This window comes from Harpia harpyja, chromosome 13 (assembly GCF_026419915.1).
Source record: "Harpia harpyja isolate bHarHar1 chromosome 13, bHarHar1 primary haplotype, whole genome shotgun sequence".
Taxonomy (NCBI): Eukaryota; Metazoa; Chordata; class Aves; order Accipitriformes; family Accipitridae; genus Harpia; species Harpia harpyja.
This window is the reverse complement of record NC_068952.1, coordinates 12126170-12152410: the sequence shown is the minus strand read 5'-3', so window position 1 is coordinate 12152410 and position 26241 is coordinate 12126170. Positions and strand designations below refer to the sequence as shown.

Below are 26241 nucleotides of genomic sequence, written 5' to 3'. Positions count from 1 at the left end.
TTATGCAAGATTAAAAAAAAAAAAAAATAAAAATTCTTTGAACTCTTAGTCTTTTTTCTTTTTTTTTTTTTTAATTACAATAAGGAGGGTTTTGTGGTTAAGACACTGATCTATGACTTTAATGAAAAAACCCACCCAACCACAAACAGTTCAGATCTTCAATCTGACAGACTGCATGCACAACACTAGATGAATCATCTCTTTCTGGACCATGTAACTATAGGTAGCTATAGGTACATGTATGCATGCATGCATACATAGCTGTATGTATATACATACACACACAAAACTGTATGTATATAACTATAAAAGTGGGGACAGAAACCACCACTTTCCTTAGCCAGCTTGAAGGGCAGTGGTAGTTTGTGTCTCCCGCACAAAATAAAAAAATCAGATTTAAGAAGGATGTTGGTGAATTTTTCATCAATTTTGTGAGTCTTCTATTTCCAGCTTGCATCCCAATTATCTTTTCTGCTGAGGATTATAGCCTGACGAAGATATTATGAAATCTACCATGACCGCTTACTTTATTTTTGGGGTTGGACTCAAGCCAAGAGGAAGAAAGTTGATTTCTTAAGCAACTCTTACAGGAAAACACAGCGAAAACAATTCTTCATCCAGCTATGCCAACAAAACCTAGGCTTATAACAATTCATTATCTTATTCTCTGCATATAAAGCAAGCAGAATCTGCAAGCTCTAGTCAGCTTCTACAGTGAAATCGACTTGAAGAAAAAACAGTATCTTAGGTATTTACTGAGAAAATAACAATGAAAATTTCTGCTCCAATGAGAGGGATTAAACCATTTACAAACTGAAGTCTGTAAGAAGTGCCATCCTTCCTCCTCCGCATTCAAATGGGTCCTACTTTCCTGCAGAGTGATAAGCAGAGATTATTTATGAGGACCAGCTGAAGGACATTTTATGTGATCTGTTGCCTGAGAGTCCAGACACAGGCAGAGTTCAGCCTTTTAAGTCTCAAAGGAAGCATGAAAACTATGTATGAAGCAGCATATTTCCAAAATTATTCTGAATCAATTTCTAGCATTGGCAAAATCCTCCTTCAAGTTATCCTGTAAAAGTAACAACTAAGATTACTAAATTGGTCAAAGAGTACACAAGATTACAAAGCTTTGGTATATAAAATTCCTTTTTAAAAAACAAAGCAGTTAAATGACAATTTGCAAGTTAACTTCCCTCTTAAAAGGGCAAACAAAAAAACCCCAACAAAACCAAGGCCTTCCAAAATACAGATACATGAAGATATAAAAACAACACAGTAATCTTTTCTATATCATCTGAGAAACAATTACTGTTCCCACCTGTAAAATTCTGCCTCTTGTAAGACTCCCCAAACAGCAACCCCTCAAGCAGCCTCCTCCTTCTACAATGACTGGGTATGAGAAGTGAGCCACAACTTTTTTTTCTTTCAGATGCATGCATTAAGTAGCACTGATGAATTGCAATAATACACATACATCAGCCAAATACTGGAAGTTGCTATTAAAATGTCAGAGAAAAACCCCTCTGGATATTCCTGCCAATTCCTTCACATTAAAAGATACAGACTTGGTATTACACTCAGTTCTGTATCACTAGCCAAAGTGTTTACCAATGTCCTGTAAGCCTAACATTAGAACCTATGTGCTTCAAAAAAGTACAGAAAGTACTAGTCAAAGAGCTCTTAGCGTCCCTTGCTATCAAAGTCTGTGGAGCCTGCTGCAACAGGTTTGTAAACAGAAGTGAAGAGATCATGTAGAAGTTCTTAGACTAAAAGCACAACTCCAAGTTTGAACAGAGTTGCCTCTGCTGAATCAAGTTCAAATTTACCCTAGAAAATTTAAAAAGCAAAATTGGCATCTGAGACTTTCTAGGAGAAGGTTAAAATTGTAGGTCTTTCAAAAAAAGCATCCAAGAAAAACTGTAATATCATTGACCAGGATAGAGTCACTTCTGGGAATTAAAACCGTGAGTATGCTGTTCTTTGCTGTTGCTGCTGTGATGGCGGCTGTCCTTGCTGTTGCTGAAGACGAACCTGCTGGGAGTATGGATCCTCAAGAGATTTAACAAAAATAGTTGTTTTAGGCCCAGTTTTCCAGACAATACCATTTGAATCTATTACAGAGGACTCTACTGTGATGTTGTGGGTACCAAGTATCACAAAGTTTAACAGAAACTGAGTGCTGAAGTAGTCGTTGTGTGGTTCCACCCTCTGCTCCATTTCATTGGTCATGTTGTCAATAGGAATCTGAGAACACATGGAAGGTTAAAATGCCATTTTTTATAAACCTGTTAAAATAAGTTTTCTGCTCTCCCTTTGAAGGAGAGAAAAAAAGAGAAAAATCTTTGTCCTCCATTTTCTTAAACCAATGCATGTGCATGTTTGAGACTGCTTGATGTGCTTTTTCATTGATGAATGAGTTTTTATATCGATTCACAGAAGCAAGGTAGCTAACAAGGCTTTTTCTCCCTGAGGTTCTAGTTTTCCACAGAGTAATACGAGTCAGACAAACATTACACACTTCCTAGTCCTGTTCTTTTAGAAGCAACTGACTCTTTTTCCTTTTCCTCCTCAAAAAAACCCCCAAACAACAATACAAACAAAAAACCCAACCCCAAAACCCACCAAAACAGGCCTTTCACTAAATGTTACACGTTAGCAGAACCTGAACTTCAGACACACAATCTTTGATAAAACTGTTGACTTGAATTTAATACATATCTCCTTAAGTGCTATTTAATTTGGACAGCCTGTCCTCCCTATTTCCATAAACAAACAAACAAAAAACCAACCTTAAAATGCGGATAAAGAAGTTCTAGAGACTATGCGGTAGAGAATAATCTACTCCTGCCTTTTTTCCCCTGTGGAGTTTCATATGATATATACCTAGGTAGAATTTTGCTGATCTCAAGCAGATTCCTAATGACTTGTTCTGAACATCACAAAGCTTCTTTTGTTTGGAAGAAAAGCTGTTACTAAAAAGGTATCAGGATACAGCAGACTTAAAAACCCCATATCCCTTCCATGCACTATGCCTGGCTCTGGCCAGTGCCTGAATGTCAGCTGTTAAGAGTGAGAGGATTACAGAAGAACCCATTCATCATTTCAACCTGAAAATTCTGCTAACCGGAGCCAAACAAAAGAGCAGGAAAATACAGCAAGAAAGCTTAAGGCTCTTCCTGGCTCTATTCTATCCATACCTTATAGTCTTGTCCAGATTTGCTCTGCAGCACTGAAGAGACATTTAGACAGACGGATTGGATTTTACGGAAAAGGCCTGGTTTAGATCCATGCTGAACCACTCCTTCCACCTTTAGGGCCAATTGCTGATTGTTCTGTACTGCAATAGGTTCTGCTGGGTTCCTCGGAGATGGGGATAGAGCAAGCTGAAACACAAGAAAACAGACCAAAATGTAGTATTATGCCTCCAGAAAAGCAAACACAATTCAAGGATGAAACCAGAACACCTTCTTATAGAAAAATTTCCAAGGAGGGGTTTGGTAGGGAAACCAGCAAATAGAAACACAGAACTTATATCTGAGACTTGTTACTATAATAATTAATAAGCATCATCAGCAATACCAGATGTGGTCTTTATATCAGTTTCATTAATTGTGCTTCCTCAAAAGAGGCGGAAAAAAAGTCTTCTACAAAATATCCACAGGTAAGTATATTAAGCTGAACAAAGAAGTAAAATGCAGTAAGAGTAAATATTAAAAATCTGAAGGCTTTCACTTTTCCCAGAAAAAAGGAGCCCTTGAGTTAAAAAAAAAAAGAGGACCACTGAAGGTCACATACAGTCATTCTTCCTCAGTCAGCTGATAAATATTACATTTTTCTTCCAAGATAGTAAACATTGCTTTTTAAAGGAAAAAGAAAAACAATACAAATTTATAAAAGTTGCCTTCCCAGGACTAGAACATTATTTAGCTTTGCAGAATCAACAAAAATTCCAGTTAGATTTTATCTTTAAGGCTTTGCAATCAAAGAACTGAATCCTACTTGCGTAAGTCACAGCCTGGTGATTCTTAATGATCATATGTACATATTATTCAGGTTATTCCTAACAGATAAACCCAGATGCTATTTGCAGTTAAGTATCTTCACTAAAAATGCTGAAGCTTTGTGCCTTCAGTAAGGCTTTTCTCATGACATAAGGATGCTATAAAGAGAAATTTTAGGCCACATTTGAGCAGTACTTACCTTAATACTTGTAGACTGCAGCTTTTGAAAAAAGTACCTTTGAAATGAAAGGGGTACCTTCAACAACGCAATGACAGCATTGCACAGACAAGCTGTATGCTGTAAGAAACAGAGCCAAACTATTGAGAAAAAAATATCATTCGTAGCACAGGAAAAAGACATGCACTTGAGATACTGAAACTGCAGTAATTTCCACTAGAAGTCCAGAAATATATTTATATAGTCATAGGATAACAGCCACTATGATGACAGTGACTACATTCAGCCTCTCTGTTTATGTTCTGCCCTTTATGAAGAAGGTATTCTGCTCTGAAAAGAACAAGGAGGCCAAGAAAAAGAAAAATCCAAATCATTTCAGTCCTAGTACTGGAGTCAGCAGAGCAGAATCTGCTTGAAACACTCATACACAAAACCCTCACAAACAAACTCTCAAATAAACAACAATTCCCCTTCAAGCAAACAAGGCTGACATCTACCACAACTTAATGCACTGCAGTAATTAATTTTAAGGCTCCTGTCTACTCTTCCTTTCCCCACTGCACTATACCATCCTTCTGGCTCAGATGAGCAAAAGCAGTGCTACTGAAGTCATTGAGCTGCACTGGTATGGAGCCAGTGACAACTAAGTTTACAGGGTCTACCTTTGCTACATTTTACACAACTCATTCTTCTATTCTATTTGGAATCGGTAAGGACTGTTGAATTTAGAAACAAGGCAAATAGATGCCAGCCATGACAAATGAACTACCTCATTCCCATCAACATGCACTTCAGCTTTATGATGTTCACTAACAGTAAAAGACTAAACCATACTAGCCCTGTAAAGGAGTTTGTTATCAGCTCACTGTCTGCATTCAGCACACTTTAAGTTGTGTTCTCTGATGACCTGCACTGATAAGAGAAACACCATACTCCCAAAACACAGTATTAACTGCCAACAGCTCAGTGACCAAAGCTAGGCTAGTGCTGGACCCTCCAGCACTATGTGAGGTTAGGGAAGAATTCCTTCATGGCAACAGCATGAACAAAGAGAATGTGCTTCAGTATTTGCATGTGGCGAAAGATGTGACAGAGACTTGACACTGCTTTTAGGTATCTTATCAGCATCTGCTATATTCTTAGTATCAGAATTTTTAAAACATTATTTTTAATCAGACCAGTAAGGTTACAGATGTCTTCGCAAACCTTTTTTGAAGTAGTTAGTCTCCATAGAGACCATTTGTGCCAGTAAGAGGTTATGTTAATTAACAGTGCGCTCTTCAATTTCTTGACTGCCATAGATATACGGAGTTGCCGAGTTTTTGGAGCCTTTGTCTACAGAACATACATTTAAAACTGTTACTTGCCAAGTAAGACACAGGAGCATACTTCCTGTTGAGGGATTCCACTTCTTCCAGTACACGATTAAATACAGACATCATTCTTCTTTCATATTCACTCTCAACATGTGCTGTTCCATTTGAGCTATATTCCTGGAAACTAAATAATACAGCTTTTCATAAAGTACTTTCCTCATCATAATGTGGGAGGCTTACTCCCAAACAAGTCCAAGACCATCCTCTGTAACAACTTGAAATCCATTAAGAAATAACTATGTCTTTCAAACTGTTTACTCTGTTTCATTATTATTTTCCACTATAAGACTTGTCCTTTATATTTAAACCCTTTCTTAACTACAGCTTATACACCACTTTCTGTCCCCACCCTCTCATACTTGAAGCACTTACAGGTCTAACAGACTCAGCATGCTTAACTGCCCTAGCTTTTATTTAAGCCTGCAGTGTTTACAATGTTTTTAAAAGTCTCACAACTCAAGGAAGAGCAAGAACACCAGTCAGAGTTAAGACTACATCTGGAAGTTTATAATTCCAGTAATACAATTCCATCTCCTAGATACCTAATGTTTTGAAATCAACAGCTTCATACTTTTTACAAGTATGATTAATACATCTTCTAAGCAATGCTTAATTCATAATGAGTAGGACAGTCACTCAGAATGTTCACTTCTATTTCCAGTTATAAAATCACACATTTAAGAAGATGTTTATCCACATTATCTTCCATTTAATCTCAGCCTGGGAGTTTTAAAGTGTGATTCAAGTCATAGGTACTTCAATGTGATTTTCTAGTGGGTATAAGTTCACTGTTAAAGAAGAGCCAGAGGTGATAGATTTACATTAGAAGTTTAAACTAATTTAGTGCATATATTTTCAGGACTCTGAAGGAAACTAATGTGCGCTTACAAGTGCAAACAGTAGGTATGGGAGCTAATGCAGAATGACACAAGTTAAAATAGGTGGCTAAAGAAGAGATTAAAAGTTGTTTTTTATTTTAATGCAAGTCTATGTTTAAGATAAGGCCAGTATAGTGCTCTCAAAAACAAAATCAGTGTAGGATGCAGAACCCAAAACACAGTCCCTAGCCTGCCAAGTATAGCACAGCAGCAACAGGTCCTCAGGCCTGCCCAGAGTAGAATTAGAAGGGTCTACTGAGAAACTTTCTGAACATTCTTTGAATTCCCTAGGCTTAAAGCCCCAAGGATTTAGAAATAAATAGCAAAGGAGTAGAAAGTTAACTATCAAACCTACCTCGTAGATTCTGGATCCAAAATCAGAGCTTCTATTGCATGTGAAATCAACAGGCAGCTCTGCTGTTGTCTGATATTAATACTAAGGAGTTAAAAGACTTAAAGGTAGCACCTAAAACAAGAAATGCAGTATATTTGCTGGCACTTTTCCTTATTTCTCTAGCTTTTGTGAAGTAATCCTACAGTCATTACTCCTTTAGTAAACACAGAGCAAGAACTATGAAAATCCCAAGTTTTATGCTGTTGCAATTTTTGTGTCATAATTTGTTCATAAAGTAATTCCAAACAATAGCATGGCAGTGTTTATTTCCAAATAGGTTTTAAGCCATTGGCACCTAATTTTTATATTACTAACTGCTTCAAAATGACTGTGCCAGTCTTCATAGAAAAGAGGATTGTTAAGTTTCCTGCTGTCCACATGAGAAGGAAAGTGGACAAATTCTAAGATTTTAAAAGGATACAGTTCTACATTCCTTAGAGTTGCTGAGTCTGCATCAAAAGATGACTGATACAGATCTCCATACCGTGTAGCCAGGTTTCGGAATTCCTCCATTGAGTGTTTCATCTATAGAGACAATGTTACTAGTCAAAAAAACAAATCAAAGCAAAACAAACAAAATCCCACACATCTGGAAAACCACTACACTGTAACATACAACTGAAGGAATAAGACAACATATTCTGACAAAATACATAAAGTTCTTGCTTCTTCACACATATAAAAATCACCAAAGTGACAGACTATTATCCACACGTTAAACAGATATTTGTCCTGTAACACAGCACTAACATACCCTCCTTGGGTTAAAAATAAAGCAAACAAAAGAAAAGTGGTAAATCAAACTGCTCTGTCTTTCAAAGACTATCCACTGATTCCTTCTTGCAGACTATGTGCACTTTAGAAGTGGACTGTCTTGGCGTTCTGTACCGTGTCAAGTCAGTTGCCACCACTCAAAAGGAGTTGCAGTATGATCCTAAAGTATATATTCTTCCTTAGTGTAATCACAGTATCTGAGGTATTTCAAAACAAGGTGTGAAAGATCTTGCTGCAAGTTTAAGCATACTGAGTGGCTTACTACACACATATCGTTGAAAGCTGTGCACGTGAATGTCTGAGAAAACGTATGTACATGCTCAGCTTCAAAATACGGCCTGCTCCAGGCAGACATTTTTATAGCTACAGGTAAAAACCAAGGCCCACTATTTAGCAAAACTCTTCACTACCACTTTTCATTTCTTTCGTCAGATATGTTTGCTGAGAAGCAAAATGAATACCAGAGTCATAAACATAACTGCACAAGAGTGGAACAAGAACACATGCCTGGTTAGAGATGCGTCCACACCTTTGGAGATCATTTCCTGATGTCATAGCAATCGTTGTGGCAATAGCTGGTGGTGGACTTGTTTTTAGGCTGTTGCAGGTACAAATAAGTTGAGAAAAAGCTTGCAGAAGGTCAATCCTGAGTTTCACAAATCCACACTGAAAGCTCAGAGGATTAAGTGGCGTACTAGCAGCCTGAAACACAGCAATAGGAATGTTGGCAATCTAGGTCAAAAGCAAACATGATAAAAAAACCTTTGCAATGTCACTGAACTGTCTCATCAGACAAGTGAACCCTTCAGTTCAATTCTAAAAGCTGTTTTTTTAAAACTACATTTAACAGATTTGCTCAATTTAAATCATACTGAATATAAACACCACAGAAGTTAGGTAATTACTAATCCATATTTCAAGCTTATCACCCTTGCAACAAATGCGACTTAAGCTGTTACAATGCTATTAGGGCACGTATCTCCTCTTTTTCCAAGGCCAAGCCATTAGGTTTCAAGTGACATTAGAGCAGACAGTCCTTACCATAAGAGAACGCATGCTGAATTGGAAGGCAAACAGAAACACAAAGGACTGAAAAAGTGATTCTCTGCATCAGCCAGATGAGAAAGAATTGGCTAAAGTTACCTGCAGCAAGAGGAAGGGGTGATAACCTTTGATTTTTTTGGAGCTGTGAAATGGACAGGAACATCACAAAGGCACTGAACCTTGCATTTGATGAAGGCAGAGACAAAGTTCAGTGACAACTAAGATCAGTTAATAAGAGAACTCCAGGTGGGTAGACATGCTGCTAGTGTTTAGAAACTATGGTTCTGTGAAACTTTGCTTCCTAAGAGCTTATCTGACTTGTAGAAGCATCTGTGACAGCTTAGGACATCCAGGAGGGGGTGAACTGCAGCATTCAAGATTTCATATTAATTAAGCCAAAAATCCACTACTTATTTTTCTTATACTGTTGGCTTTTGAGAAGAGTACACTTTTTTCTTTAAGGGGGAAAAAAAGGCATCAGCAAAACAAAGCACTGGGTCCTTCTCTTACTCAGAGAATGGAAGTTAAACTCATGCATGTCTTCTCCAGTGCTTCTTATTCTTCAACAGAAAAGGTCACTTCCAGAAGCAAGAAGTTACAACCCATCCCAAAACTTTACTAAGAACCATTTCTTTGCTGGCAGGAAAGCAACAAACTAGTTTCTCACAAAACATCACATCATCTGAGAACTGGCCCACTATTGACTAAAGTGAGGAAACATCAGCCAACTGCAACCACTTTAAACATATTGAGCTAGATTTCAACCAAAGAAATAAGGCTATTTCATCACTTGAGCCATTCAGCCCCTCTTATCTACCACTTTGGTTTCCCTTCTCCAAGGGCATAAAAAAATCCCTTTTGAATGGAAATTGTTCAGTTTATTCTGCAAGGGTGGTTTCAGAAAACCCCCTGTGGAAGAGATCTCGCTGCACTGTAATTGCTCGACAGAGACTACATGCTTTTATAACGAGTAAAGTTCCAGTACTTATATCAGAAAATCCAGACATTTTTAGTAGCACAAATTGGACTTGATTCTTCTCAATGGAAGTACAAGCTTGTCTCATTAATACTGCAATTTACCTTATCTGCTACCCATATAGCTGTGGGCAATAAATGAGTTACAATTCTTCTTTGAAAATGACAGAAAGAGTTCTTTGGCTCAGCCAAGTTCTTCAAACACCACCAATTGTTATCCACATATTTGGAGTTAGTGCTACTTAATCAATGTTATATTAGTACATTTTTCAAGTTCTGTATCGTCTCTAGATTACCAGCAGTGAAAAAATAAGCACAATGCTTCCAATGAGATGCATGTTCTGTGCCAGAAAGAGCAGGTCCTATTCAAAACCTCTGCTAACTATACAAGCAAGTACACAGTGAGATAGATGGGGAGTGTGGCCAATACGCTCTATGACAAGTCCCTGCCCTCCCTCCCCCACCTCTCATCCATAAAGTAATGGGACTTTTTTCCTCAAGTGGACTAACTCACATGAAAGAACATTTTGCATACAGCAATGCAAGACAGACAGTTGCATGTATACCAAGAAGGAACTGACATATCTTCTGACAAAATCAGAAACGGTCTGAATATTTCATCATTCCTAAAAACTGGGCTGACTGAACATCTGCAACAGATTTACCAGCACAGTGTCTTCCAGCTACAAAGCTGACAGCTACACAGGGTTCATCATATGTACTAATACTCTGTGGTACCAACAGTGCTGAGTCATGCTGTACACTGACACAGCAGCAATAATAAAGCTGAAGTCAGAGGAAAGAGACAGCAAAAGTCTTCAGCAGTAAGGCTATCATGTGCACTTTATGACACTTTGCTCCCCTTTGAGGTGCCGAGTTCTGTAGATGCAAGCAGTGAGTGGCTCCTTTTACAGCTGATACACTCAAGCATGGTTAGGAATTTGTCCAGAGCAATGCAAAAAGTCAGCAACAGCCAGCAATAAAACCGAATTTCGTCTTTTCTAGCCCTCCAAAACCTGTACTCACTCTTCTGGACCAAAACAACCCACAAGGAAGGTATTGCACCCAGAAAAGCACTATGTGCAACATGCAGGAAATGAAGTCAGCAGAGGAGATGAGGACAGGAATCCTTCAATAGAAGAAAAAAGAAAAAAAAAAACCAACCACAAAACAAAAAACTCTAGGGAAAGGCTAATTAAATTACTGAATCACAGAATGACCTATTTAAGCAATTTATTCTCCTGCCTGTATTAAATATTAACATCTAATTAGATGACACCACCACCCCCCCAATGTCTTCTAGATGTTAGAGAAATCTTGAAACATTGAATTAAGTGCCTTATTCACTCAGTTAACAAGTTAAAGACAAATCCTTCAGGAACAATGGAGCTTTCTCTCAGAAGACAAGGGTGTAAAATTTATGTCCTTCCTGCTTATTCAGGGACAGTTTATTAATAAACAGCAATATCTGTACTTTATTAAACACTAACATCTGAACTGTCATGCCACTGACAGTTCCCGTAACCGGGGGGGGGGGGGGGGGGTGTGTGAAGAAAAAAGAAAAAAAAAAAAAAAAAGCAGCTTCATTCAAAAGACATGCAGAAAACTGTATGTAAAGATTTCTTCATGGGAACTAAAATATAGAAGAAAGTATTGTGTGAAGCTGGATCATCTTTTGTTAAGAAGGAAATTCACAGTAAGAACCGAAGGTCCATGTTCATTAATGCTTTTTTTGTTTACATTGGCAGACATCACGCACACAGCTTCTTGCTATTTTTACCACTTCAGAGAAGCAGAAAGTATTTACATAAAAGCAGGTACTATCTGAATTCTGCTGATTTGATGAGATTGGATTGTCCTCCCTCCTCTTACTAAATTGGTGTTGCCTTGTTGTTAGGATTCCATAGGATCACACTGTCAAATACAAGGCAACATGAACTCAGCAGGAGAGAGGAAGACAATTAAATCCTTCTCCATAGCTCGAAAAGATAGCAGCCAATTTAGACAAATTCCCAGGCTTGACTATTAGAGTAGCATTTATTCAGCCAAGACAAGGAGTGGAAAATTTTTTAAGTACTGTAACTTTAAAAAAGATCTGTCATGTATCATATGATTTGATCAAGGCAGGAAGTCCAGGGAGGGAAGAAAAGAAAAAAGAGAAGTTTAGCTAATCACACTTAACTGAGCTACAGGATCTTCTCTCTAAAGATGCAGTGTTACAACTGGCTCTTCCCTGCAGTCCTCTCACAAAAAGAGTGTGGCAGATGTCAGACATCTTTTAAAACTCTTCAGAGGTTTAAAGAACAGAAACCAAACCGACCTGCTGCAGTATACATAAACATCATCACTAAATTAGAAGATTATGTGCTAACCGTCAGTGACGCTATTCCTTTGTGATAGGATTTTAGAGCTTCAGCAATACAAGAAAGCGCTGAGCTGTAGTTGTCTTCCTGCAAACCTGTCAGACACTGTTCTGCATGGGAGAACTCCTTCAAGCTGTTCAGCCAGAAGTAGAAGTGTTCTGAAGCCACTTGAGTCAGCAGGCTTTGATACAGTTCTCTGGCCATGTCATGGTTGCCCTGTAATGAGAAGAATGTTTCTAAGAGGGAACATGAAAGAAGGCTGTGGGTTTCTACAAAACAAATACAAATAAGAGAACAGTAACATCTCCAGAACTACTCTTACTTTAAAAATACAAATCACGGATCTTCTTCCAATCATTTGATCACGACAATCCCAACAATAAAGAAAAGTACAAATGCTTATTTTATTGAAGTATCAGCTTGTATAAAGTATAGTACTTATTTACACAAGACAATTCAACAAGATGAGAAACAAATACCAAAACTTATCTTTACCCCAGCATCTCATACAAGGGTTTCTACGTAATTCTAACCCCAGCTGTGACTTTACTGAGGGGAAAAGGGAAAAAAAAAGGATCTTTTTCTTCCTTTCTCCACATTGAAGAAAGAGAAGCACACATCAGGATGGCCTATATCACCTTCTAAAAAACAGCTAGACAATGCAGATTAGGCATGTGCTTAAGAAAGTATCACGTCATTACTTCCTTCTCAAATACTTCAAAAAGACAAGTGAAAAACCATCCTGATGGGATGACTGCCCTAAATGGCATATATCTGAATCAGCATTCCAGGGAATTAAGAGGGAAAATTTTTTTTTGCCCCCCCCCCCCCCCCCATTTCCTCCTCCCAAGTCCTACCATTTTCCTTACTTTCTTTTTCCAGTTCAAAGAAATCACCAGCATCCTTCCAACCACATAAAACCATTCTCCTCCAGGTATTTTCACTTACCATTCTGGAAGCCTGCCTCGCTATCCTGTAGGCTGTCCACCCATTGGAGGCATTCTCAAGCTGCTGTTTGATAACAGTTTTGACTTCTGAAGACAAAGCTTTCTGACTGGAAACAAATATCACTGTGGCAAGAGAAACCTAATGAAGAGTGGAGGGGTGAGGAAGAAGGCTATATTTCAGGAACTAAACAAAACAAGAAGCAGCCAGTTCTGTTCCCTAAACTACCAGAAATGATGTGCTTGATTCTGGACTCAAAACTATGTAGAAGATTATATATACATTTTAACTAAGGAACTTTTCTCAGCCATATATCTTTAAGTAGTTATGGCAATCCAAGTATTTCTTGTAGATGAAAGTCACTTTTACTTAAAGAATCTTTACTGTGGCTTTTAACTGAGATATTCTGAATGCTTCAAATGAATTAACAGGAAGCTTGTAATTTCTTTCTTAAAATTCAAATTCATTTCCAAAGAGATGTGATAAAAGCATTTTTCATCTCTCACAGTATATTAAAAGTCATGGCCATCAGAGTACCATACATAAGTTGAGCTAACTGCCATTTTGTTTTTCTATAACCATTATTTTACAGCTATCCCAGTAATTTCAATAGCTATATTTGTCTAAACAGTGCCATCTACTGGAAAATCTAATGGAATGCACTGCATAGTTCAGCTCCATCTATGAGATATTTCGACATTGAATACTGACATATGTAGTCAAAAGTTAAAGCAAAACTGAAAATAGCAGCTATAGACTGGCACATCAACTTGGACATAACAAATGGCTTAGCTGCCTTTTTAAATAAAATCTATCCGCAGTAGTTTATACAGACTTTATCCATCAAGGGCTATTCACCAGAAGGAGGTCTTACCAAGAGTTCCTGTTTTTTATCTGTGGCAGATCGTCCAATTAATTTATAGAGATCCATTAGGTCTCCTAGCATCCCATCTGCTAAGACAGGCAGCTGCATGGCAATGGCTGCTAAACAGTGGCACATGAGAATCCTAGCAGCATCCTGGGCACTGTGCAACTGGGTCAGCAGGGATTCAACTACTGACTGGCTCAGGTGAGGACGGCACTTGACAAGCTTCACCATACAAGTTAACGTGATCTGCAATTCACACAATCAACAGGTACAATAAACACAATGTCTACTTAAAAATAAAAAAAGCCAGACACACTTATCTGCAAGTATCATTACAGAAATATAGAAGATCTGGTATTTTCAAAAGCACGTACTCTACAAAAGATGAGTTTTTTCTAAGAGCCCAAGGCTCTGTCCCTGACCTCGCAGCACAAAAACATATCACAAATTCAAGAAATTATAATCTTCTTTCTCATACCACCAGCCTTTACAGGTAAATAACTAGATAAAATTACTGGTAGCAGCTTATGAAGTGGGAAAATAAAAATAATAGTTTATAGAATTGTTGTAATCATGTACATTGCATCCCCATCTCCAAAAAGCAGGTTCTCGCCAAGATTCTCTTTGTCCTCCAGAGACACCTCCATCCCATGTTCAAGTTCATGTTTTATTACAGCTGTTCCTCTGAGGAATGCCTTTTTTCTTCCACTTATTCTGGAGCTGAGGAGTTGCACTATAGTTGTGCTCAGTTTCTCTACTGCTCTGAACTCCAATTATGGGCAAAACATAGAAAAAAAAATCTTCATTTCTTTCCAGTACATTACACTTGCACCAGAAAGGATGTGGTGCACACTAGCCTTTCTGTTATAGAAGCTATTACTATAACTTACAGCTGTGCTAGGGGAAGACAACAGTAACATCACCTTCAAGGTTGCCTGAGCTCCTGGACTGTCATCTTGACTACAAAGAACAAGAAGAGCTTCTAAGCCAAAAACTGCATCTTGCTCCAAAGGCAGAAGATCTAAGAAAAGAAAAACAGAGTAAATTAGTTCCCTGTTAAGTTTTCTGACCATAATTAGTGTAATGCTTGCACTGGTGTTGCAGTCATGACAGATAAGTATCTTCCTAATACTTCTGCCTTACCTTATTTTGATTAGAAACAATTCTGCCACTCCAAGTCTCAGGTAACTATTCAGCAGTCACACCAACTGTGACAGTTGTAGAGCGTGCATACATCTCTGGACTAAGACTTCTAAATGCCCTGTTATTCTTTTGCAACAGGCTTTGTGCAAAGAGTTTTCAAAGGTTGACAAACAATTCACTAATCTTACAGCAAAGGTAAGACAGGCATTTATTTAGCACGAGTTCTACTGTGCCCAGTAATTTTCTCTAAATTAGACGAAGGTGGAATCTTCCCAATCATTCATAAAATCATACAGAATATTTTCTACTAGCTTATAGTCCCCATTCTCCCTAACCAGCATGCAGGATCAGACAGATTTACAGACAGGTTCACAGTCAAGACCAGTTAATACATGTTAAGTGCATAAGCCTGACTAAACAAACACATTTCATTGTCCTTGCTTTCTTTTACCTTTTTCTTGACAAGAGGCTGATATATTAGTCAGAATTCTCACACCATGAGCTGCAATGCCACGGTTATTGTGGTAACAGCACTCCTGTGCCAGTTTTACTAAATCAAATGATCTTGCAGTTGTAGCCGCTGTTCCTAAATAAAGACAAGGCAAACATGACATAAAACAGCACAGTCCATAATTACGCCACAGATCTTTCCATGTACGTTTCTGCAAAAAACCTACATTGACTTAGGATTAACTTTTTTTTTTTTCATGTTTAAAGGATAGGATGGAAACATATCTTTCTCTCTCCACACGCAAACAGAGGTTCTCCCCTCCATTCCTAAACACCATACAAGTTAGACATACGTGAGAAAGAATATTTGGGTCTAAAGGCTGATGTTTCAGGGACTCAGAGAAATATTGCCTTAAAAAATATTATATCTGATTAAAAAAAGCTGGTGAGCATATTAAGACGTGCCAGAATGACTGAAGAGGATGTACTCCACTTCCGCAGCCCACGCAGTTGGGCTCATAATACTCATTAGGGCTGTGTGGCTTTCAAGAAGAAAAAAGAAAACAGTATGATCACCATTTTAAGAACAAGACACCTTGAATCACTTTAAAATGTCTACTTTTTCTCCAAAATATAGTCACAAGGCAGAAAGGTTCATCTGGTACTGAAGCACGTCATTCCCACAAATGTGGCATAGCTTCACTGTGCCAGGGTAATATGCCAGCCCATTAACTCTGCATGCTACTCAAAAACCATGCAAATCCATGGTTTCAAAGCACCTTAAGCAGAATGCAGGTCAGCCATTTGCGAGGCATCACATTTCTTTGTTTTATGAAGAAAAGTTGAAGACCCAAAGGTAAAAAACCCTTTCATATAGCATATTACCCACAAAATCCAGAACAAAATCTTAGGCCATAACTATTCATGGGTATACAGCATTCCATTTTAAGTTTACATATGATGAACACAGTCTCTCAGCTGTGTTTTGAAGTTCAAAAATAGTTTAAGAATATGCTACAAAGTGTTTAGATGAAACTGATTAGCAGTAGGTAGCCAACCCATTATAAATGTCAAAGATAATCATCTAATTTAGTTTTCTTACCTGGAGCACTGCTGAAGTACTGTTTAATGGCAATGGTCCCTGATAACGTGGAAAGAACAGATAGCATGCCCAGTTTCAAGCTGTCATAAGGAGTGTGAAGAGCAGATTCACAGAGTGCCTAAAGATTAGCAGGAGAAAAGATACAGAGGGAAGTCCCATCAGCTATCTGTATTAAATGTTTAGTTGCACTTGTCTGTGAAAAGTTTTGAGAGTCAAGATTTTTCCACAGAAAATACTATACTGAAATCAAAAGTTAGTAGTCATGTCCTGAAGCATCTGTTTTTAGTAGACTGAGTACATGGCTTGCAAAAAAAGCAACAGTGGGTCTCATACACTAGGAAAAGCCAATTATAAGTCACTTACTAATTAAAAAAAATCAGTGGCAAAAATATTACCAGGTCTCATTGATCAAATAATGCAAAAGATTTTAAGACAGTTCTCCAGTCTTAGAGGTATACTGATTATTTTGCCTTATAACAATCTGCAGGGTTTTATGTAAGTATGTATCTCTGTAGAGCAAAGTTTCAAGTGTCATTTCCTTTAACAGTCCTGGTGTCCAAAAGAATACAGTTTAAGTTTCTTGATAAATACCTTAAAGCGTATTTTATTTTTTAACTCATGTATAGTAGAGCTCCTGCCATACTTTTGTGCCTTTTGCCAGATCTTCTCAGGCCTTATCACATCTAGACTGGAATAATGCACACTGTTTTCAGATTCGCTATGCCAACACTGTCCACAATTTAGTCATTCACTGGTTTTGGAGGCTTTTTTAGTCAACAAGAGAAAGCAATACAAGACACAAATAGAAAATGTAAGTATATTCTGCCTCAGAGAGTGCCAAAGCTGAACAATAACATCCAGTAACTGAATAAAGAAAAACAATAACACAGAATTAGTTCCACAGAACAAATAAAAAACCCATATATTGTTCTTACCAGGCATACACGTTCTTGAATGGTGTAAGGGTTAAATTCTAAATAAATTTGTAATTTGTACCAACATAATATTTTGCTAATCCACTGAATAGTATGGCATCAACAGACAGAAAAAGATACAATGATTAGGGTTGAAAATGAGTCTTGATGTCTCCCAAGATACTCATGTTTTACTCCAGTGCTATTAGATCACCACTCACAGAGCACATTTGAAACAGTAACTATGAAGCATGCCAGGAGCACAGAATTAGCAGGATGGACTGCAGACCGCTTGTTACTTTCACAGTCAGTAGGAAGATGGCTCCAAGCATCAACAGCGGCAACTTCTCAAGCTGATGTCTAGAAATCAGTGAAGTCTCCACAATTCAAAGACCAAGCCTCCTACCTGACCTACACACACAGACCCAAAATGCTGAAGAAGTTAACACTGCTGAAACTCTCGTTGGTAAAAAGATACAAAAAGCAGGTTGAGAAAAGGAGGGTCTGTTCCAGTCCCTGTTGTATAAACATTACAAAGTCATTTAAATATATGGAAAAGAGTTGCCCAACTCAAATTGTTGACTTTATATTTCAGAAGTCAAAAAACCTCTCATTACTTCTGCATGCCATTCAGCAAGCAGTAACAAGCTTCAGTCAATTAATTTTGTTCTAACCCAGTCACTGGTTTAGTTCCAACATTAACGGAACTTTTTCCTATGCATTTCAACCATCAGGACATCTACTTTAAGACACTACGTAACGATGAAAGCCATGTTATCAACGTCTCTCACTTGTATTGAGATAACTACCAACCAGACATAATGGTATAGAGTAGCATTTTGACTGCAAAGAATCCATAAAACATTAAAGCAATCCCTTAAAATTCCTAAAAGAAAATGAATTTCTGATATTAATCCATTATGAAGAATAAAGCAGTTCACTAAAACAAAAACATCTGCACACTCCAAATCATCTTAGCTGAGAATTGGAGACAAAGCAAAACGTGCTTTTTCTCACGATTATTAACAAAAATCCAGTTTTTCCTCCCAGTTGCTTTATGCTCCAACAGCATGTAGCAAAAGTAGCTTCCAAGAGTAGCAAAACCAAAGACGACCCAGAAAAGTAGAGCTATAAGGCTGTGCCATTAAGTTCATGAAACATTTATTTTGCCATTAATCTAACCTGTAGTTATTTTCTGTAGTCATTTCTACCAGAAAAAGGGAAAGAAAAAATGTTCATATGCAACTGCGATTGAAAGAAAGCAGTAATACTATCTACAATTTAACAACTGTTTCCCCAAATAACACAGATGCACTATAAACACCTTCTAGGGTCTCAGTCATACAACAGGAGTCACAAGGATACTATTGAAAATGAGCCATTAATCCTAAGAAATTAAGTAAAAATTACATTTGTCCTTTCAAGTATAGCTTGCTGGATGACATGCTTTGACAAAAGCCAGAGAGACTCTGTGTTACATGAGAGCATTAATACATACTCAGTATTGTAAGATTAATGTAAACATTCAGCTCTCATGCCTATTATCTTAGATGAGTTTGTCAGATGGAAAAATTACTTCCTTACTGTAAAAAGGCCTACAACATGACACATGCCCTTCCTCAGTTATAATACTTCAACTTTGATCCTTATGGGTCAACCTATCCAACTCCAGATATTCTATGATTCTATAAACTGTTCATGAATACTTGCCTACTCTGCGTGGCAGAGTAACCTAACTTATGGATATGGAGATGTATGTTCTTCCTTCCTTTACCTCCCAAAGTGTTCCTCTGGAAAGAATTCTACAACTAATTGCAAAGTTTCATAATAAACTTTAGCTTAAAAATGTATAAACCTGAATATTTTCTCTGCTCCATGTATGTGGTGTCTTGTTGGCCAACAACTTTAAATCTTGGATTGCAAGCCTCTTCACAGCCTTCCTGGGGTCATTCTTCAAGTACTGCAACAAAAGCTGGATCTGCAACAAAGTAAATTCATTGTTTAAGAGAGATGCTACTAGAAGGAAGCCTTTTCAAAAGTACTCATGAAGAAATTTTGAGCATACTCAGCCAAAACTAACTTGCCTTGTCTGTCTGATCACTTGCCACATGGAAAAGCCCCTACTTAGGCTGTGATGCCATGGCAACCTAAAACAGTCTGACAGCCTATTTCTACCACCCTGCTCTCCTTGTTCACGCACCCTTCTCTACATCACCCTGCATACCTCAGAGCCTTCAGTCCTGTTTCAGCACTCACAGAAATGCCAAAAAAAAAAATCTCCAAGAAGCTCAGGAAACACCTTATACTGTCATTATGCTATTAGCAAGTATTCTGGGCATTTGATGCTAATTCAGGTGTCTGCATCATCTGCAGTTAACAGATAGCAACACAGAGATACCTTGTATGTCTCAGTAGTTGCCAAAAACAACCCCAAAAACCCAACCAAACAAAAACAACCCTTACCACCCCCTCCGAAGCATTTATTTCAAATTAAGTGACACTTAACTGCATGTCCTTTGTTGTGTTCATTTCCTGCAAATTTACAGAGATGGAATAGCCAGCACATGAAAAAGCATGAACATGCCAACCATGGTTTTGCTCTCCATTCCCACTCGGGCTACATCACTTTTAAGCAGCATTGGCTGCTGTGTTGCAGAAATACAGCCTAAATCACCACGCTTACCGCCATAAAAAGCACATCAAGTGTTCTAACATTTCAGTTGGCTTAGATTTAGTACTATCAAAAGCATCCTCTGAAATACAGGAATCAGCCATACCAAAAAGAAGTTTCAGACAGATCAATGCCATTAGTCTAATAGTAACAGACACCAGCCTTCCATAGCTGTACAGGATTGAAAGAAAGCAAATAGATTTTCATGACTACTTTACAAGGATTAGTTAGATGAATCTCAAATGTCACTGTGTTCAGACCTGCTATATAAATTACGTCCATAAAGCACATTATCAGAACATAAAAGCATTGTATTTTTCCATCACTGCTTTCCCACAACTTGGCTTATAGTCCTAAATGATAGCAACAGATTAAAATTCCTCAGAGTTCTTCAAGAAATACTTTTTTAAATGCACTCTATGCTATTGAAATACTCATTTGCTTGCATGCAAGGAAGGCAAAAGGCATACCCCACAACCCAAGAGAATATACAGCAGTGAGAAGTGAAGCCTGGGTTCTACAGGTAAGAAAATGTTTTCAGGAGAAATCAGGGTATTCGCTTTCCTAAGTGCTGATTGATTCTAGTTGATTTCAATCCCAGTTGATTTAAAGGAAGACAGGTTATATATGTAAAGAAGGGTTCCTGTGTTTGATGGAGTTATCTGGAAATGGGACCAGAGAGGGCAAAAAAAATGAAAGTAGCAGCCGTTTTCAGGGTATTCTTTCTCTATAGCACATAGAACCAACCATCCTAGCATATCCACCGTGATTTATTTTTGGCATCAGCTAGAATCTGAGGGTTTTTTTAAATGTACTTTGTACTTTAAGTTGAAGGAATTAATTAGGAAGAATTACCTGTTTAGGAATGTCAACCAATGAAGAAGCAGCAAGCAGAGTAAAGGTGTGCAGAGTAACAATGACCATCTTGGTAGAGGGATATGATGTTACCAGCTGCTGAAGCAGCTGCCGGGAGCTGGAGGCCAGGCTAGCATCATGATGCATGTGCTGTAAAATAGGTATCAACTTCAATTTCAAGTCCACAGGTGTGGCCAAACCTGCAACAAGGAAGAGAAACTTAGGCAGAGTGTTAGTCCTTTGTACTGCTTCTGGCAGTATTGAGGCACACAATACATCCGCATTGCTACCACTGCTGAATGCAGATTGTGCAGACACCTGCATTAACTTCAAATAACTCATCTACCAGCTAGCAGCATAACAACAGTGGTATCAAGCACTTTCATGGTTCTTTGAGAAGGTTGCTCCTTGCTTCATTACAGGTAACACACGTATTAACTCATCTGAAGCAACCTGTGATAGTCTATGTAAGTTTATTCATCGTACTATAGATGAGCTTTTATTCTTTACCAAACATGTGTTTTGGAAACTTGGATTTAAGAGGACACAAGAGACAGCCATTATATTATTGGTTAGCTAATTTAATTTAAAAACTGGAATCATCTGAGGATAAGGGCAACAGCATTCTGATATCTGACATTTACATATGGATAACAAAGAATTCTCAGAGAAATTAGAGCTTTTCCCTTTTATCATTTAATATACATATGTACCTTGAATCATCTCACTGATTTTATTACATATTCCAGCAGCAAAATCCCTGTAGAGAAAAGATAAAGTACCAGGTGAAATGAAAAATACACAAATAAATAATTAAAAATAAAAATCAACTGACTACCAAACATTGTTTTTTAACAATAAAAACTTTCAAAAAAAGAGTGCTTGCCAAGACCTAAGTTGTTTTAGAACCCCTGCACATGGGCGTGACCAAATGATAAAATGGAAGCTTTAAAGAAAAAAAAAAGTATCGAAGTGACAAGCAGCACTACCTTTTGTTCCCTAATGTAATTTCTGTAAAATAATCCTTGATTAAAGCTGCTATTCCACTTTGCGTTCCCATATTTATGATCTTCCCATTACTATTTTAGAAAGAAAAAAAATAAAATCTATTAAACCTGTATTCAGATTTCTTTACAATACTCTTATCACACATAATTAAATGTTTTGCTACAAATGACATGGTTAGCACTACAGAAGGAAATATTAAGGTTTGTGAATGCCAGTGTCAATGGAGTTTCCATTCTCTGTAACATGAAAAACTGAAAAAAATTACATCTTACTTTGATTGTGCAGAAAAGTTGGCAGCAGCAAATATAGCAGCTTCAACTTCCACATTATCATGGGAATCCAAACTCTGACGAATACTGTGATGTGCATTCTTCCTTTCTGGAATAATAGATGCCATGCTGCCCAACATCCTACAAAAATAAATCGCAGCAAATCAGGAAGAACAATGATCATGAAGAAATGCAAGATGAAACTAAATAGAAACATAAAAGGACTGGTTAAAAGACTATTTTTATATGAATATGTGCTCTTACGTGTCTATTACAGAAACAAATGCTAAAAGTAGGCATATATTTAAAAGGTAACAAATTTTGTCATGTGGGTTATATCAGTGGTTTAATAAAAAATTAATTATATTGTGATACCTTTTAGCTTGAAATGGGCACAGTGAGAAATGTACCAAGAATTCTTATTAAATTACAAGTGCGCTATGGCACTGCGAACAAGTATTTAAGATGCTTTTACATTCCAGCTCTGGTATCAATACGACAGATTTAATACTAAAATGTACTGATGGCTATTTTCAGACACACATGTACACATCATGGGATATAAATTCAGAAATGTGGTAGTTTAGGGGGATTAAAAAAAAGCATTTAGAGAACTGTTTCCACCCTTTCTATCCCTCTTCCCAATTAAGACTGCAGAAATAAATAAGTGACAAATGTCTGAACAGTCAAAAATTTTAACCTCAAGAAAGCAAAGTTTCTAGAGTGTTACCATGATCAAGCAAACAGATATCTGACTTTCATCATCTGTTTCTAAGATCTTTCGTGATGTGAGAAAACGTTATCACTGGGAACAGCGCAATACCTTTTGTATAACTACTAAAAAAGGAGCAAATCAATCTATACTCTGCTAAGAATATCTCAAAGATACTTTTCAGACATATTTAGCATAATCCAATTAAAAAAAGAACGAATGCAGGAGTTGCACTGACAGTAATTTTTAGCAAGAGTTCTATGCAAATATTTACACATAGTTATCTACCAATAAAATTCCACAGACACAAAGTTTTGTTTTAGCAGATCTTTCTTTCAGCATGTTCTTTCTTACTGACAATACTTAAGGAGGACAAAAACAAATCAACTGAAGATTTTCATCTGAAACTGCTGAAACACCAGCCGTTTTAACCTTTCACTTGATGCATCCTGTGAATTGATTAGTAATTTAAGTATTTTTTCAAACTGCGCAGACTCCTGGGACTTCTAGTGGTCTGTAAAGATAGCCCTCAATACCGGTCAACAACTGCAATCTTATGTTAGAATACTAAAGTGGAACTACATGAAAACATGTAGATATACTGTATTTACAGAGTTCTGAGACACCAGAGCATGAAATCATAATCTCAAATGAAATATCAAAAGAAGAAAGAAATGGACGTATGAGTTAATCAAACAAACGCTTGTTAATGCCTCCCATCTTTCAACAGTGAAATCAGCAACAGTTCTAGATGGATGGAAGAAAAGAATACAAAGGGAGAAAGAGTGCTCTCTTCACATTTGAATTCACTTGCACAGGAGTTGGAAGATGCAGTTAAGATGATCATGTTGGATAGCGTTAGAGACAGACACCAAAGCAGCAGGCATCAGTAGCATTAAAATAGCACTTTCCTTTTTTTTTCCCCCTTTTGATTCCCAGGAAGTCCAAAGCAATCAATAATACAATGGCACTTCCTTAGAAGTTATTGATCAGAGACCAACAAGCAGTAAACTTCTGGGACAACAATAAATGAAAAATAGGTGCAAGTATAACAAGGTTCACATAAATAAGTTTTGGTTACAAGTTAACAAAAATTATTCTGACACCTAAGGAAGCACTTTCCTTTTGGTCCTGGTCAAAATATATCATAGGCAACATATGAATATTGCCTATAGCTACTCTCTGGGTTACGCATACAACAGATTCATTTTTCTTCTCTTCAGTACACAGAATTTCAATGCTGCAAATTGTTTTGCCCAGAGCCATCCACAAATTCTCACCATCATAAATGGTTAATAATCTTGTTCTTCTGATCACAGATCCTTATCATTCACCTCCTTTAAAGACAGATGTCTTTGCTTTTAACTCTATGAGCAATGTGCAAGACAGCTCCTACATTTCATTCATGGTAGCTGCAGATGTTGTTATTCCAGACCAGCATACTAATAAAGAGCTAGACGTTTTAAGTAAGTTAGGTTCATTTATGTAATACATACCGAAGCGTAATAGCCCGAGCAACTGGATCATTGCTATGAATTACTGAAAACACTCTTTTGACGAACTCATCCACATTTAGGATCTTCTCTAAGTGCTTCTCACTCTGCTGAGTAACTTTTAGCACACACAGCCTCAGGAAGTTGTTTCTATTAGAAGACACACGCATTTCTTCATCAGGCTGTTTTATAATAATAATTCAAACACTTTAAACAGGAAATTATATTTAAAAAGCTTCCCAGAGTAAATTAAAACAAGGAAAGGTCTATGCTTTAGAAACATTGTATTTAATTAGACTGATATAGTCAAAATAGACTATTAACACACTATAGTTTTATTTTCTAGTACAGTTAGTGTTGAATTTAGGCCCAACTCCAGGGAAATGAACCTGCTGACACCAGTGAGGAGGACTGTAAGCAGATGCTTGTTTTGTGCACACTCAGGGATCTAATTCTGCTAGAAAAGCATGTCCAGGACTAAGACAGAAAAGTCTAATTACCATTGCCAGGTGTGAGTGAATTTCTTTTCCTTCCTGAAGCCAACAGTGAAGATTCCACAACAGCAACAGATAACTTTGTAAGCTATTACAAAGTAGCTCCAATTCCATCACATTTAGACATCAGGCACTTGAAAAATCTATACTTTGGGCTTTGTTATTAACATTCCTTAGAGATGGAATTTGCACATATGATCATCCATCTATTTATTAATTATGAATTTGAACGTGCCTATGGAGCAGAATTTACACCAGTGAACTTAAACCAGTCAGCAAGTGAATCCTCAAATCATGACAGATGGAAAGGAACTGCGTCATTGATCGCTCACAGCCACTTAAGCCCACTAACGACAGGGAAAGCAAGCTCCAATCAAGCATAACTTGGCCTCAATAGAAAAGGTACCGCTGTGGTATTATCAGGCAAGCAGAAAAACCCCACGACTGCCCAGGCTCCAATGCAGCAACACTCCAAGATACAGTGCATTACTACGCATAAGAGATTTGAATAGACAGAAACTGACTGATGCTACTTACCCCACTCTGAAAACATCAGCTAGCTTTAGGAAAGCTGAATTAATGAGAATAGGGAAAGGATATTTCTGGAAGAGCCTGGGAAAACGAACGACGGCTTCGCACTGCTCCCCGAGTTTGCCAGACCTGAGGCCTAAACAAGACAACAATGACTACTGCAGATACCGATGCTCCTTCATAGCCAGGTCCTTCCTCTACCCCCCCGCTCTCCGTACAGCGGTACAAAACAACGCTCCCAGCCACTCGGGACCGAAGGACGGGACGGGACGAGACCGCCCCCCACAGCGCGGCGGCAGGCAGAAAGCGGGCGCCGACGGCCCTAACGGCAGCCCCAGCCCCGCTCCCCAGGCCGGCGACAACCTCGAGCCCGCCGGCCTCACCTTTGTCCAGCTCCATGAGGGCGGAGTTGGCGTCCAGCTCCTGCTCGCCGTAGCCCGCATCGGCCAGGAAGGACTTGGCGCTGGCAGCCATACCGCCCCCCTCACCGCCGCCCCAGCCGGCCTCCGCGGGCGCCCGTCCCGTCCCGTCCCGCCGCTCCCCGCCCCTGCGCCAGCCCCGGCCGCGGCCCCAGCCCGGCCGCCACACATGCGCAGACACCCGCCCGCCACCTCAGCCCAGGAGCGGCCACACCATCGCCGCGCGACTTGTGCGCAGGCGCGACGCCCAGGCGCGTGCGCGCGTCAGCCGCCACACCGGCCGCGGCCACTCACGGCGGCTGCCTCTCGGCGAACCACCGGAGGGTGGGTGTGGCCTGGAGGCCCTGCCCCTCTGCGCCGCCCAATCAGAGGAAGAGGGCG

The 26241-nt window shown here is 38.5% G+C and overlaps 1 protein-coding gene across 2 annotated transcripts; it reads right to left on the bottom strand.

Annotated features, from left to right (window-relative positions):
* Window positions 1-737: 737 nt before the first annotated feature.
* INTS7 (integrator complex subunit 7) lies at window positions 738-25969 on the bottom strand. 2 transcript variants are annotated; one of them, XM_052806125.1, is made up of 20 exons: window positions 25825-25969; window positions 25448-25577; window positions 24420-24566; window positions 22215-22352; window positions 21648-21694; window positions 20935-21134; window positions 19264-19386; window positions 16495-16612; window positions 15394-15528; window positions 14723-14820; window positions 13806-14045; window positions 12935-13072; window positions 11996-12202; window positions 8112-8306; window positions 7252-7355; window positions 6792-6860; window positions 5550-5682; window positions 4204-4302; window positions 3201-3386; window positions 738-2247 (listed from the first exon to the last, which is right to left on the bottom strand). In XM_052806125.1, exons 1-20 carry the CDS (start codon window positions 25913-25915, stop codon window positions 1960-1962), a joined length of 2886 nt encoding a protein of 961 aa, XP_052662085.1. In that variant the 5' UTR covers window positions 25916-25969; the 3' UTR covers window positions 738-1959. The 2 variants fall into 2 exon arrangements, with proteins under 2 accessions (XP_052662085.1, XP_052662086.1); XM_052806126.1 differs by lacking the exon at window positions 25448-25577 and having other exon boundaries at window positions 25825-25944.
* Window positions 25970-26241: the final 272 nt, after the last annotated feature.